At 40.3% G+C, this 15,178-nt stretch overlaps 1 protein-coding gene across 5 annotated transcripts in view; it reads left to right on the forward strand.

Moving 5' to 3' along the window:
• The window catches only part of MYO1B (myosin IB), a 181,275-nt gene that overhangs the window by 115,654 nt on the left and 50,443 nt on the right, over positions 1 to 15,178 (forward strand). For all 5 annotated transcript variants that reach the window (XM_082466965.1, XM_082466961.1, XM_082466962.1 and 2 more), the window contains exons 8-11: positions 6,653 to 6,751; positions 8,239 to 8,342; positions 10,104 to 10,251; positions 10,525 to 10,643. In XM_082466965.1, the coding sequence (XP_082323091.1) occupies positions 6,653 to 6,751; positions 8,239 to 8,342; positions 10,104 to 10,251; positions 10,525 to 10,643 (470 nt within the window). The remainder of the gene's footprint in view (positions 1 to 6,652; positions 6,752 to 8,238; positions 8,343 to 10,103; positions 10,252 to 10,524; positions 10,644 to 15,178) is intronic.

Consider the following 15,178-nt stretch of genomic DNA (forward strand, 5'->3'; position numbering starts at 1 on the left):
CGCAAACTTGCTCAGTTTCAGTGCTGGGGAATGTAGATTCCACCTCTCAGTGGGAAGAGTGGGAAAAGAATTCGTGACCATTTTATTTTAAATAACCTAAAGCTGATAGATTGTTTTCAGAAATGACCACAGTAGTTTCTTAGCTTGTGTCCACATGCTTCGGTAGTCCCCTCTCTCAATGACTTAATGCTTGGCCATGAGATTTGTTTTGGTCAATGGAACAATTTGCAAACATGGCACAATGAGAGACTCGAAAGTTGGTTCTCTACTGGGGCTTATCCTCTCTTGCTTCTCTGGGGAACTCATTACCACCATGTGCGTGAACCTGGGCTAGTCTGCTGGGTGATGAGCGGCGCATGGAATGAACCAGCAGACGTGTGAGTGAGGGCATCTTAGATCAGCCAGCTGGCAGCCAATCTGCCAGCAGAGACCAGCCAAGCTGGCTTAGATCAGAGGAACTACAAATCTGACTCTCAGACTCATGAGCTAATAAATGGTATTGGTCTAAGCTGGTAAATTTTGGGGGCATTTGTTATGCAGCAGAAAATAACTTGAGACAGAGGTCTAATAGGTAATATCCTTTCCCCACCCAGTTTGGAAACACATGAGAAATAGGCACAGGAAATAAGCTGGAGAGGAAGCAGCTTTATTACTGTAGAGGCAAGGTTGAAGAAAGCGGCTTTTGGTTTATCAGCCAAGAGGGCGTGCTAGTAGTCCTGTGGCAGGTAGGCAGGCATTGACAGCACCGAGCAACCCCTGGCCTCTCCTTGTGCGCGTTGCCCCATCTGTCGTACAGCCTGGGAGTGGGGCTGAATTTGTGCACAGTGTGGGGAAGGAGGGGGCTGAGCTGTACACGCATGCCCATTTCTTCTTCCAAACTTCGCTGCTCAGAGGAGTCTTTCCTCCTGCTGAGGAGAGGAGTGAGTAAGGGGCTGAGAAGCTGGGGGGTTCATCTCATGAAATCCTCCCACATGGAATCATAAAGCAGGAAGAAATGCCTGCCTTACTCACAGGGAAGGTGGAGGGTAGAACAAATTGCTCTGAATTCTTTTTCTTTTACATTTCTTTTGAATTTACGATGCAATTAATTTATGTGCTGACTATCTCAGGGCATGTTGTTTAATCCTTAGGTATGGCACACATCTGCCGTTTTGTAGCATATGGAATATAAGTTTACCCTTTTAAATTGTTTGAGATTTATAGCTTTGTTTTTCCTTTTATATCATACCTTTGGTTTAATTGATGATGAGTGGGTGAACGGGAGCAAAACTATCTGTTATAACACTTCCTAAAGGAAACTCTGATCTGCTTTGTTTTCTGGGACTATGTATATGTATGATATATATATATATGGAATTGGGGACTTACCTGTACATGAGTCAGTTCTCAACAGCTAGTGACTGTTCATCAGTAAACAGTAGCTGTCTTCTTTAGGGTCAAAATTCATCAAAAACTGAGATAATTTACCTAGTTTGTAATACAAGGCTGGGCTTTTTTAGCACTTTGACATTTAATACCCCTAAAGAAGACAGAAATAATCAACCATCGGTTGTGAAGTATCTGTAGCAATAAAACTGAAATTTCAAAGAGTAATTCTGTTACTCTGTAATGGATGGCTTTATATAAAAATAGATGCTTTCCTTTGTCTCAGTTTTATTTTGGTGTTCTTTCTTATACAAAAATATGTTTACCATGAAAAAAGACTACATGTTTATCATGAAACAAGACTATATACCAATACTATAGAAGAAATCAGGGGTTCAAATATGTCTAAGTTAACCTCAGATTAAGAAATGAATCAGGGTTTATTAGAATAGTATGTATAATAATAAGATATTATGGACTAGATATTTCATTAATTTTATTTCAGGGTTGGGTATCAAATTGTAGATTCAGATACATACACACATCAGTTACTTTCCAATTATTAGATAAACTTTAAATTTGTATTAGAAAAAAGTCTGTTGTGAAAATGCATAAGTGTTATATGTATGCAGCTGGATCCTGATTTAAAAAATGGCATTTAATTAGGTAGATAATAAGGCAAATTTTCTTAGTGTTTTAAAGCCCAAGTTGATTTTTCATGTGCAGACACTGGGAACCCTCTCACAACTTTTCATGTAACATGTCCAGCTATCGCTGGTGCTGATTTATAACTTCAGGACTCTGACTTTTGATTTAAAACTTTAAGGTGCTTTCTTAGAAATGAAAATGCTGCATGGAGGTGGAGGTAGGGGAAACACTGTCCCGTCACGGCACGCCAGGTGTTTGAGGTCTCTCAAAGCCTGTAACCTGCAGATAGACAAAGGTCTGTGTGAGACCCGGGCTGAGAGAGAGCCCTGGGGTGAACACCCACCTCTGCTTTCTGTAATACATGTGCACAGTGAATGATTTGTAAGAAGACATTTGCCCCATCTTTTTTTACTTTAAAGCTTGTCTTTAGTGACACTTCCTAATTCTCAATCTTGAGGGTTATGTTGTGTATTTCCAGAAAAAGTATAGAGTTGATTTTAGAATATATACCCCAATCTAAGAGCAAACATTAGTTCATAATCCAAGTTTTCCACTGAAATTACCATCATTATGCCCAGTAACTCACTGGTTATTTGACATTTTTTCTTCGTCAAGACAGCGGAGTCCAAAGGGAGATAAATTGTTGTTACTTAGATTGCAGGCCCTTCACTATTGCTAACTGTATCATTTCACTTTATTAAAGGTACACAAATCCGTTGGAAGAGCCTTCAGTGCCACTCAAACACTTTTTTCATATGTGTATCTTTGAGCAATTGGAGAGGAGCAGGGTCGGTCGTGTCTGCATCTTGGGCTTTCATTGTCCTTCTGGCCTTACTGGCAAAACTGAGACAAAGCAAATTCTTCCATAAGCCTTAATCAAGAACTTGGACCATTTCTTCTTTTTCAGGAAGGGAGATTATACATAGAGTAAAGAAACTTTAATCATGCTATCTAATCCTTCACCTGTTATGTTCCAAAGTAATGTGATTTTTTTCCCCTTCCAAACCACTACTTGTTCTTTTATTCCTTGGCTTATTAAAAGACTTCCATCTCCAGCAGGTGCAAACATGGACATTTTACTTCTTTCGTATCTTATGCCATAGGGAGGTTGTCCCAGTGCCCAGGAACATGTATATGCTGTAGACTAGCTGGTAATTAGTCAAAACTAAGAAAACCCCTCAGTGATGGTCTGATTCTGTTAATAGCCAGGTGGCAGTATCATGGTGGAGTTGGTGGGAAAGTTCTGATTCCAGAGTTTCTCTGTCCCTACCCATTGCTTTTCCCCTTTAGAATGGCTTAATAGGTTTATCTGTTCCCTTAAAACTTAAATTTATATGAAATTTGATATGAACTTAAATTTATATCTTGAGGGTTCAGGAATGTAGCTGCATTGGAATATATGGAGGCTATTATACTCTCTTCTCTATTAAATATCTGGCATATTCCTATACTCCTTTTTATTAAGTCTTGTTAGTAGAGGCGCAGTCAGTGGTAGCAGAAGCATCTAAAGCAGAAGAGAAGGCTGTGCCAGTGTTTTGCTTTGCCTTAATTCAGGGGCACATTAAAATGTTCAGGTGGCAAGTCCTTATAGTGAATTGAATTTATGTTCTGTACCTTGAGTAATTATTTGATATGGCTTCATGCTGTTAGATTATGTTGGGTTTTTAAAAAAAAAAATAGACTAGGGAATGGTTTTAAGCACTAGTAAATTATTTGGGAGCAAACATCTTACCTGATTACTGTTCTGCCTAGAAGCTTGTAACTTACAAGAAAAGTCATAAAGAAATAGGAGGCGCTGAGGTAATCGACAAAGCATTTTAGGTGGTAACACCCTCAACTGCTTTGTAATAAAAGGTTCCTCATTTTATGATTGAGTTGCTTAGATGAAGTCATATATTTTATGTAAAGAACAGCCTCAAGCTTTTCAAGTGTTTGTGGATTTAGCCTTCTTTTTCCTGGAAAATTATAAAGAGCATAAGCACGATACTTTCGTCTCCTAAAGCTTTGCATTCTGGCTCTGTTGCTTAGTAACAATGTGACGTGAGCCTTGTTTTCTCATCTACAAAATGGGGATTATAAAACCAACCTCAGAGGAGGTGCTCAGGGTTGAATCTGATAACAAATGAAAAGTACTGAATGCAGAGCGGAAGGTCAGTGAAAGTTCCCTTGCACTTTTCCTTTTAAACGCACGTTGTATTATGTTTCAGATTTGACTATGATAGTGATCACTGATACTATCAGCACGTGTGGTGCAAGGAGTACATTGGCCAACATTCCTTTCCACCCCGCGCAGGCGAATATTATTCTCTAACCTGGTGGCTGTGAATATTATCCTTTAACTTGGTGACTGTTATCTGCTGAATCTTATAGCCATTGCTCTTTCTAAACTCTCCATTGTGTGTGAGCATTTGTTCAAAAAGTGCCAAACATAAGGCTGGCCAGGTTGCTGTTGCACAGTGTGGCCCTGTCAGGTGCTCTGAAGGTGTGATTTCATGTCTTGAAATCCCACAGTTTGCTTGGGGAGTGTGACTGGGTGAGTGCCACAGAACACTTGTTTGTCATCGTCATTAAGGTGCCCCTGTGAGGTGAGGCTGGTGAGGCAGGGCGGGATTCTTGGTGCTATGGGGGGAGCCTGGGGTTCGCGGGCTTTGACAGGTGAAAGACACATGGTCATTCTCTTTTCTCACCCCCATCTCCTGCTCTCTCTTAAAGGTGTTGCCAGCCCACCTTGGACAGAGCTGCTGCTCTTGGTCTGGGTGGTGGCTGCAATCAAGAGCATGTATGTGTGACAATTGTAGGTCAAGAGGAAGAAGGTCTTCAGGTTTGCAGTCAGTGCCGGGCTCATTCCCAGGTAGTGCTGGCACATAGTGGGTGAGCAGTGAGTTGATTGAAGGAATTTGTGCATGAATGGATAAAGTAAACTGGAGCATTTGTTTATATTTTTCATGTAGTCGAGTTACTTTCTTCTAGGCTCGAGGAATTTCCTGTAAGGACTAGCTTCTCAATGAAGACTCTGCCCATGCACTGGGAGGTCTTTCTTCTAAAACTGTGCTGGTACTCTTAGGACCCCAAAGGAGCTTGGTCCATGATAAGTGCAATCATACTGCACTTTTATCCTTACCTGTTTATTCTGTCTCCTGCCCTGGATGTCAGTATTTATAAGTTGATTGAAATGTTCAGTCCTTAGAGATGATGACTATTACACAATCCTTTTCTATTTTTGGCTAAATATGAAGTCTTCATTATTCTCCATCTATGATTTGAGGGCCTTGGCAGTCGTCCAGGTTAAGTTAGAGCTGGAGATGAAAATGAAAACTCTGCAGCGTCCCGTTCCCAATAATTTTTGTGTTTATGTATTTTTGTTCTCTTTCTGTCAAGTTTATTTTACGTGTCCTTACAACCCATCTCTTCATTCTTACAAATGGCCTTGTGTGTTTGGAGCACCCTAGGGCTTCCCATTCATCGAATCTACACTCTTTAACTCTACCTAGACTCCTCCTCACGTGCTAGTGTAGATTCCAGAAACACAAATTAAGAAGATCAAGGACAAGTCCCTGTGAAATCGCACATCGTTCTCTCCCTTACTCATTTTTTGAGTTATGTTTAGATTTCAATCTGATGGGAAATCAAATGTGTCTGTTCTGCAGAATTAGTGCTCAGTAATAGGATCACTGATTCATAATTTTATAACTAAATCTGGCCCTTGCTCACAGAATCCAGACCCTCTTTTATATCACTGGTCAGTGATAAACAGGACTCCAGGCAGGAATATTCTCTGCCATTGTACTTTGCCACCCCCTGTTACTGCCACAGTGGCACCTTTCTGGTTCACTTGCTTGATGGATTCATCCCTTCCTTTCTCCTTCCTTCCTCCCCTTCCTGAAAGCTTGAAAACTTGATAAGGCATCAGATTTACAGGATGAAAAATCATCTGGAATCAATGAAAGTATACTGTCAAATAACTCCAGATTCCATTAATTGAGAACCACCTTTCATTCTTTAAGACTTCAAGAGATCAAGAAAGTCTGGTTCACTTATGCCAAGTAGCAGGGCATGTAGATATGGTGGGGTCTGCACTTGGGTCAGAGAGCCTGATTTCAAATCCATCTTAAACTGTTGGACTGTTAGTTTTTTCATCTGTAAAATCATACCTTACAAAAATGGTGGGGAGGAATCAATGAAATAATGTCTATAAAGCACTTAGCATAAAATAAGATATCAAAAATGTTAACTTGTTATCATTATAACTCTTAAGTGAATTCTTAACTGAATGGCTGCATTTCCTTGCTTAGATTTGTAATACTACATATTGAAGAACTTAATGTCATCATATATTATATAAAATCAAGAGAATATTATTATAAAAGCTGTATTGTCTTTAATCAGCTTGTCAAATGTATTGTTAAACTCATTTTGCATATTCACTGTGGTTCAAAAAGAACCTGGTTTGTTTAATTTGGTGGTTTTAGTTAGAGCTGTGCTTCTTCCTGAAAGTAGAACCGAAAATGTAGCTTCTGTTATTATTTTATTAATACAAAACAGAAAATGAAAAAGAAAGTGAGGGGGAAAAGAAAGAAGCATGGTGTATTTGAAAATGAAACTAATACTGTACTATGAATTTGATTCTTTTTCTCTTTAGATCTTTTAGAGAAATCTCGTGTTGTTAAGCAGCCAAGAGGTGAAAGAAACTTCCACGTGTTCTATCAGCTGCTTTCTGGTGCCTCTGAAGAGCTCCTCAGTAAGTCCCTGTTTCTTTTTTTTCTTTTTTTTTTTAAGAATTTTATTTTATTTATTTTTGGCTGCGTTGGGTCTTTGTTGCGGTGTGCAGGCTTCTCATTGTGGTGGCTTCTCTTGTTGCAGAGCGTGGGCTCTAGGCGCGCGGGCTCAGTAGTTGTGGCTCACGGGCTTAGTAGTTGTGGCTCACGGGCTTAGTTGCTCCGCAGCATGTGGGATCTTCCCGGACCAGGGCTCGAACCCGTGTCCCCTGCATTGGCAGGCGGATTCTTAACCACTGTGCCACTGGGGAAGCCCCAGTCCCTGTTTCTATGTTTTAATTTTTACTCTTGCCACATTTTCCAAAGCAGAAGCGTTCCATACACTTTTCCTCTTCCTTCTTTAAATTTTCCCATGATTCTGGTTGAAGGGAAGAACACGATGTGTTGGCTTCTGCCACCTTGCAGTCTTTGTTTGATATCTGTCCCCAGAGTACCTCACCAGGTACTGGGACATGTCTCAGATGGTTTGCTAAAAGAGCTAAAAGTTGAGGGAGAGGCTCATCATCAATTTAAAAAATAAAATGGAAGAATATAATTAGTCCAGTTGGGGAGAAAAAATTAGCAGGGAGCAGTAAATGAATACAATTCTATAAAAACAAATTGCTCAGTGCCGATTTAAAAATAGTGGGAAGACATTTGCAACTGATACAAGAGATCAAAGTCTGACCTTTGGATATTTTAGAGAATTAATATAAGTCCATCGGGATAGGCAATAGCTAAGTGATGAAAAGTTTTGAGCAAGTAGTTCAAACAAGAAGAGCTATGGAAAGTCAACACACTTGGGGGAAAAAAATCGTCCTTACTAATTATCGACAAATGTAAATTGAAACAGCACTGAAGTGTTCACCACGCATATATTAGCAAAAGTTATTAAAGAGAATAAAGCTGGCAGAGTTGTCAGGCACTGATCTGCTTAGAGCTTGTGGGTGTCACTTCAAAGTGAGGACTTCTTCCTGGGGGACTAATTGGCAAAGAAGAATAAGTCGTAAAATGATCAGAGCCTACCGCCCAGGTGCACCACTTTTTGGAATATACCCAGTGAAATAATTCAAAAGAATCCAAAAAAACATTTTTGTGTGAAGACATTTATCACTGTCCTTTGTTTATTATTATAAACTGGAGAAAATCCAAATGTCCAACAGTGGGGGAATCACTAGGCAGACATCATACGTTACAAGGAAATAGTACGTTGAAGATACTTTATATTATCAAAGTTTGGAAAGAACCTGTCTCGATAAGAATACATGTAAAAAAAGCAGAGTTTGAAATATGTACAATGGTGATAAAGGTGATTTTAGAAAAATACTATTAATCTTTGGGTATCAATTTTTGTTCTATTGCTTGAATGCATAGTGTGAAATCTTTTTATCTGAAGCGTTAAGGGGATGAGATATTAAAGATGATTAGATTTGTTGAAGTAACTTATGAACTTGTATGTGTGATTCAATAGATAAGCTTAAACTTGAGCGGGATTTCAGCAGATATAATTACCTGAGTCTGGACTCTGCCAAAGTTAATGGAGTGGACGATGCAGCAAATTTCAGAACCGTTAGGGTAAGATGTAGCCCTCTTATTACTCTTTAAAATGGGTAACACTATATTGCTCAATCAGAATTGGTAATAATTCTGACTTTTCTTTGTTGTATAACTCATGCTCCCTAAGGTTTTAGAATTATAGAAGAATTTGTTTTATTTTTATTAGTTTGATTTTTTACTAGCTCAAAAATCCTACAATATCGAGAAGGCCATGCTTTACTGGAGCATGCAGTTTTACTGTTTGTCAAAAGGAGCTTTCTTATTATATTATCTTGGGGTTTAACTTAATTTTTTTTTTTTAATTTTATTTATTTATTTATTTATTTTTGACTGTGTTGGGGCTTCGTTTCTGTGCGAGGGCTTTCTCTAGTTGCGGCGAGCGGGGGCCACTCTTCATCGCGGTGCGCGGGCCTCTCACTCTCGCGGCCTCTCTTGTTGCGGAGCACAGGCTCCAGACGCGCAGGCTCAGTAGTTGTGGCTCACGGGCCCAGTTGCCCCGCGGCATGTGGGATCCTCCCAGACCAGGGCCCGAACCCGTGTCCCCTGCATTGGCAGGCAGACTCCCAACCACTGCGCCACCAGGGAAGCCCCCTTAACTTAATATTGTACTGAAATTCCAAATGTCCTTATAGCCAAACTCAGTAGTTAAATTCCACATGTAAACCTGTCCTACAATCATGTTAAGTCAAATCTATTTTTCAGATAGAAAGTCATGTTTATATACAGTTTTCAAAAAAATCATGCATAAACCAGAATAATTAGCATTTGTGTTCATTAGAAAAGAAATTATTTTAAATTATATTCTACATTCTATGTTTATGAGACACTTGGAAAATTACTTCTATTAGGACATGATCTGATAACTGTTATTTACTTCCAAATGAGAGAGCTGCGATAGTGGTGATGGGGGGGAATAGGTTGGATTATAGGTAAAACAAGACTGGAATCAGTTCATCTTTGGGGGTGAGTGAATATAACATGGGGTTCTTTTCCTGCTCTTTAGACTTTTATATATGTTTGACATTTTCTAGAACAAAAAAATCTTACAGCACTCCCATTATTATGTAACCTAGTCACTATAAATAGTTAGACAGACAGATAGGTAGGTAGATAGAGAGAGAGAGAAAGTAAATAAGGAAGCAAGCAAGCTGGGCTATTCTTAACAAGAAAGCGTTTCTTAAGAGTATCATTTTTTAAAATTGTCTCACCATCCTCTTACGGAAACCTGTTGACTCCTGGACATGAGTTTAAGACTTGAGTTCAGGACCAGTTCCATAACTGCTTTGCCTGGCAAATCATTGGCACTCAGTAAAAACTTATGACTGGACGAATGTTCTGTGTTATCCATAGTTCGTGGAATCAGGCACTTCACTTTTGCAAACCACAGTTTTTCTCGTATGTAAAATAAACGAAGAGGTTTTTTTGTAGGGGATTATGAAAGCTGTTTGTTTGGAGTCAGAGTGGGAACCCAGGGCTCAGCTCTCAGCCTTCTCTCCCTCTGTCTTCCTCTTTACATGCCCCCTTTGCCACAGCCCATGAAGTACCCCAAGGCTCCTTGAATCAGAGCTTGAAGCCGCTGAACAAGATAGAGCCCCACATTGGTGCTATTTCAGGTCTCTTAATAGGTTTGTCTTTTGGAAAGTTTATTCCAGGACACTTTGTCTTTTTGTTGTTGTTGTTATTTTTGTTTTTTTCAGAGATGAATCTGTTATATGATTTATTTTTAAAAAATAATAAAGAGCTACAGAAAGAAAACAGGTGCTTTCCCCCCCTCCCCAGAATGCCATGCAGATTGTGGGTTTCATGGACCACGAAGTTGAGTCCGTGTTGGAGGTGGTGGCCGCGGTGTTGAAGCTGGGGAACATCGAGTTCAAGCCCGAATCACGAGTGAATGGCTTAGATGAAAGCAAGATCAAAGATAAAAACGGTAAGTCAGCAGAGGACAGACCCTGTTTAGCAAAACTGGCTTTGAACTTCTGCCCAGTTTTTAATATAGAAAGTAAAACTTGCTTTTCAGTGAGTTGAAAAAGCTTTCTAGTGAAATCGAGCAGAAACATAATTACAGCTCAGTCTGAAGTCTTTTGATTTATATATTTTACACTGTTGGGTTTGAAAACGATTTAGAAAGAACAGTGTAAGCCTTGAAAGTGATTATGAGCAGCAGATATGCAGTCACTCTTTGTCCATTCCCGCACAACAGAGTTAAAAGAAATTTGCGAGCTGACCGGCATTGACCAGTCAGTCCTAGAACGAGCCTTCAGTTTCCGAACAGTTGAGGCCAAGCAAGAGAAAGTTTCAACTACACTGAACGTGGCTCAGGTGGGTGAAACATAATGTCTGGAAGGGAGTTTTTAAAGTCTGTGGTATTTTTATATAAGTGGAAACAAAAATTTTATTTTTTAGGCTATTATCTTAACTGTCATGCTGTTTTCTAGGCATCATTCTAGGCACTAGGGACACAGGGTAGACTAAACAGATAAAGATCCCTGCCCATATGGAGCTTAAAATTTTGGCAGAAGGAGCCAGACAAAGCAGTAGACCTAATAAATAAATTTATATAGCAAGCTAGCAGGTGGTAAGTGCAGGAGACAAAGAGAGAAAAGTAGAGCAAAGTAAGGGAGATCCATAGTGTTGGGAGCAGAGAAGTTGAGTGAGCTGAGAAGTGGCTGGAGAGTTTTGAGCATGGGTGGTATGATCTGCCTTGCATTTTAAGGAGTCATTCTGGCTGCAATGTAGAGAGCAGAGTGTAGGGGACAGACGGATGTCTTAGTCACTTTGGCTGCTATAACAGCGTACCGTAGACTGGGTGGCTTAAGCAAAAAACATTTATTTCTCTCAGTTCTGGAGACTAGAAGCCTGGGATCAGGGTGCCAACATGGTCGAATTCTTGGTAAGGGCCGTCTTCTTGATTTACAGACAGCTACCTTCTTACTGTATCCTCAACATTGGCAGAGAGAGAGAGCAAGCAAGTGAACTTTGATGTCTTCATCCCCTTATAAGGGTACCAGTCCCATCATGGGGACTCCACCCTCATGACCACATCTAAATCTAATCTAATCTAAATCTAAAGGCCCCACCTCCAAATACCATCGCATTAGGGAGTAGTAGGGCTTCAGCAATATGGGTTTGGGGGTGAGAGGACACAGACATTCATAGCACGGGAGAGTACCCAGTTGTGTGCTAACCCAGAGATGATGGTGGCTTTTGAACCAGGTGGTGGCAGTGGAACAAAAAGTGGTCACATCTGGATATGTTTTGAAAGTGGAGACAACAGGACTTGCTGATGCCTTGATATGTGTGATATGAAAGAAAGAGAAGAGTCAAGGATGACCCTCAACATTTTTGGTCCAAGCAACTAGGAAAATGGAATTGCCACTTACTGATTTGCAGAAGGCAGTGGGGAAAGCTGGCTGTGGTCAAGAGGCCAAACTGGCCTCGCTGCCTTTCTGACTGTTCCCCCCTCCAGCCTCCACACTTAGGCCAATGAAATCTTTCTAAGACACAAATCTGAGTTGCTTCTGTCTTCTCTCCTTTGGTTCAAAATGGATGAACAGATGTATACATGCATGCATGTATACCTAGGAGCTTGTGGAGACGCTTTCAGTGTAAACCCTTTGTTCTATGGCTTAGACATTGTCCCACCAGTCAGTGCTGATCTGGGCTAGAATTAAATGACTAATTCAGGACTTTTCCCACTCAGGCCTATTTTGTCCAACTGTATTCTCATCCTCCTTGCAAGTAGCCTTAAGCTTAGGACTGTAGAGTGGGTTCAATCTTTCTCTCTGCTGCTCTGGCCTAGTCTTTTCTGCTAACCCAAGAATGCCTACACGCCTTTAACTTTCTTCCAACTTTGATTTCTTATTTTAGGTGAGGGATTTTGGTTATGGAAATACTGTACCTTTATGCATATGTAAGTTTGATGTATACATAAAGTTTCTAGCTATAACTGTTGTGTGTCCTTCTTCCTAAGTTACTACTACTGCCGTCACGTCTGTCCCCGTCCCCCTCACTCATTCCAAGTCAGATGGTGAGTCACTTACCGCATCAAGAAAAGTTTGTTGAGAGCCTGCACAGCACAAGCCCCCGTGTAGACTGTTAGTAGGGACATAAGGGATCAAAAAGGACTTTCAGAGAAGATAGTTTCTGAGCCAGACTTTGAAGGATTTAGATGTATAAAGAATGGGTGAAATGGCATTTCAAAAAGAAAACAGTGAGAGGAGCCAGGTTTGGAGTACACATCAGGAAAAGGGTTGATCAGGCTTGGCTATGGCTTTAGATATGTGAAGAGGATTCAAAGCAACGTGGCTGGAAGGGTTACGTTTGGTGTCCGAGTGGCGCATCTGCAGCAGTGGTTCTCAAACTTGAGGGTGCATCGGAATCACCTGGAGGATTTCTTAAACACGGTTTGCAGGCCATCCCCCCAGAGTGTTTGGCTCAGTAGGTTTGTGGTGGGACCGAAGAATTTGCATTTCTAACAAGTTCAGAGGTGATGCTGCTGCCACTGTGGTCCATCCAGAAGGCACATGTTGAGAACATTTCAGTAGCCAGAGTGGGGATTGTGAAGTACATAGTGATGCGATGAGAAAACATCTAAGAGGCCCTTTAGGAATATTTCATATATATATGGAATATATGTGGATATATATGGGATATGTATATGGATATATTTTTGTCTGTTTTTATTGTGTGTTTTACTCTTGCTTTTTAATCATCCTCTACAGAAACCAGGCCCAGGTGCCTCTTACTTTTATAAGCTTGAGTCACCTTGCATCACTCGGTAAAACTTTTCCACATTCTTTTAACCTTTGGCATAAAAGAGTTTGGCTTCAGATCTTTCATTATTCAGCTCCTTTTTCAAGTTTTTTTTTTTTTAATGTAGGGTTCAGAGTATTTGTTTCTACCGATCTTATTGCCTAGAAGATTTTGATTCTTATGTGATGTGATTTGTTCTATTAACTTTTCCTCATAGCTTCAATTCTTGGGCCCCATTATCATCTTTATTGCCCCATGCCTCATTTTCCTCAGGGCATTTAGATCTTTCCCCAGATAGAATGACTAACATTGAAATAACAGAAACTCAAGGCAGAGTTACTATTCAGCTTCTACCACATACTTCCTCCTTGGCTTCCAAGGTCCTCTGTCATCTGACCCAAAATGACTTCTCTCAGTTGATTCCCTGCTGGTTCTCTAAATGCCATGCTTATTTTTACCTTATTTTACCTAGCCCTGACCCTTTGCTCCTGCTTATCCCCCCTGCTCATGTCATTGCTAATTCCTTCTGCTGTCTAAATGGTCCTTTAATTGCACCTCATCCAGAAAGCCTTCCTTGATCACATAGGCCCCAGAGTCTTCCTTCTCTGAACTCCTTTTTCTCCTGCAAACTCCCTTGGAACCTGCCCTTTGATTGTTTGACTCCTTGGTTTGACCTCCCTCATTCTGCTGTAAGCTCCCAGAGGGCGGACCCCACATCTGTGCATCTCTGTCTCCAGTTACCATACTGACCTGGGCCATGCCTGATAGTGGTCATCACGGAAGCAATTCCACCTGGGATCTTTCTCTAAGAGCTTCATCAGCTGCAGAAACTCAGTCTTTTCATTTGTGCTTAGAATCTGAGATGGCAAGTCAGCATCCTCGGCGTCTTCCCTCATGTCTACACACCTTATTCGTGATCCTTAAATGGGAGTAACCCTTCCTGCCCTTACTTTGGAGGATATTATTGTGGAGATTAGGTGGCATGAATCAGACTCAAGAAGTTACAGGTAGCAAAGTGACAGCCCCTGCGGCCAGATGTAGCTCAATAGGTGTATTTTATTTGATGAATATTTGAGGAAAGGGTAGTTTTTTGGTTTTTCTGTTTTGTTAGCTTGCTTTTTAAATTTTGAAGTTGAGTGCCTTTAACCTGGAATGCAGTCTCCAGCTCCCAAAGATCCCACTGTTTCCCATTCATTTCTATTGTTCAGTCCCTGAAAGCATCTGAGTTTGAGACTTCTGGAATAAGTATTTGAAGGAAGCAAGGAAGATTAATATTGGCTGTGGATACACTTTAAAAATTATAAAGCCGTTTACCAGAATAAGTTGTCACTATTAGTTCAGTTGCATACTGAAATGGTGGTTTGTTGGAAGCAGATAGCATACAAGTAAGAAGGCTGGATGACGTGATGATGAAATAGGGTCTGTTTACAAATAAGTAGTGTTTGGAGATAACTTGAATTTACAAGAAGAAAGGAAAGGATTAAGAAGGAATTATTTAGTCTCATGAGGCAGTAGTAGACAATGAGGATACTTCAAAAGTCATAATTATAAGCATACCTGTAGACTTACTATGTGCCAGGCACTGCTCTAGACACTTAAATTATCTATTTCAAGAAAATAAAAACTAGAAGAAGGGGTATTGGAAAAAGGGTATCCATCTTAATTAAGGCTTCTTTCTTTGTGTCAGCATTTTACATACATTTTCTGCTGTGGAATTATTTACCCACTCTCCCACCCCCCTCCATGTCCATGTATAGCATTGGACAGTCAGGCTGTATTTTTTACCAACTTCTGGGTGGATTTTCTAACCTTCATTTGAGTAGCTGCCTGAGACTTAGGGAGCAAGGTTTGGGATTATCATGGAAGTATCAAATGAAGGGAAAAGGTACTCTCTTTCCAGCTGCAGTACATTGCTTGCAACAGGAGAGTGAGTCTGTTTTTAAAATTGTTACACTTCATTTAGGAAGAATTGCAGAGAAAGAATTTTCACATAATCCAATAAATTGTGTTCTTTATGAAATAAAAATATAATGGTTTACTTTAACTGTAATGCCCAACTTTCTACTTATAAGCAAGGAAACACACACATATGTCCAGTGTTG

The sequence above is a fragment of the Balaenoptera physalus genome (assembly GCF_965194825.1).
Source record: "Balaenoptera physalus genome assembly, chromosome: 6".
Taxonomy (NCBI): Eukaryota; Metazoa; Chordata; class Mammalia; order Artiodactyla; family Balaenopteridae; genus Balaenoptera; species Balaenoptera physalus.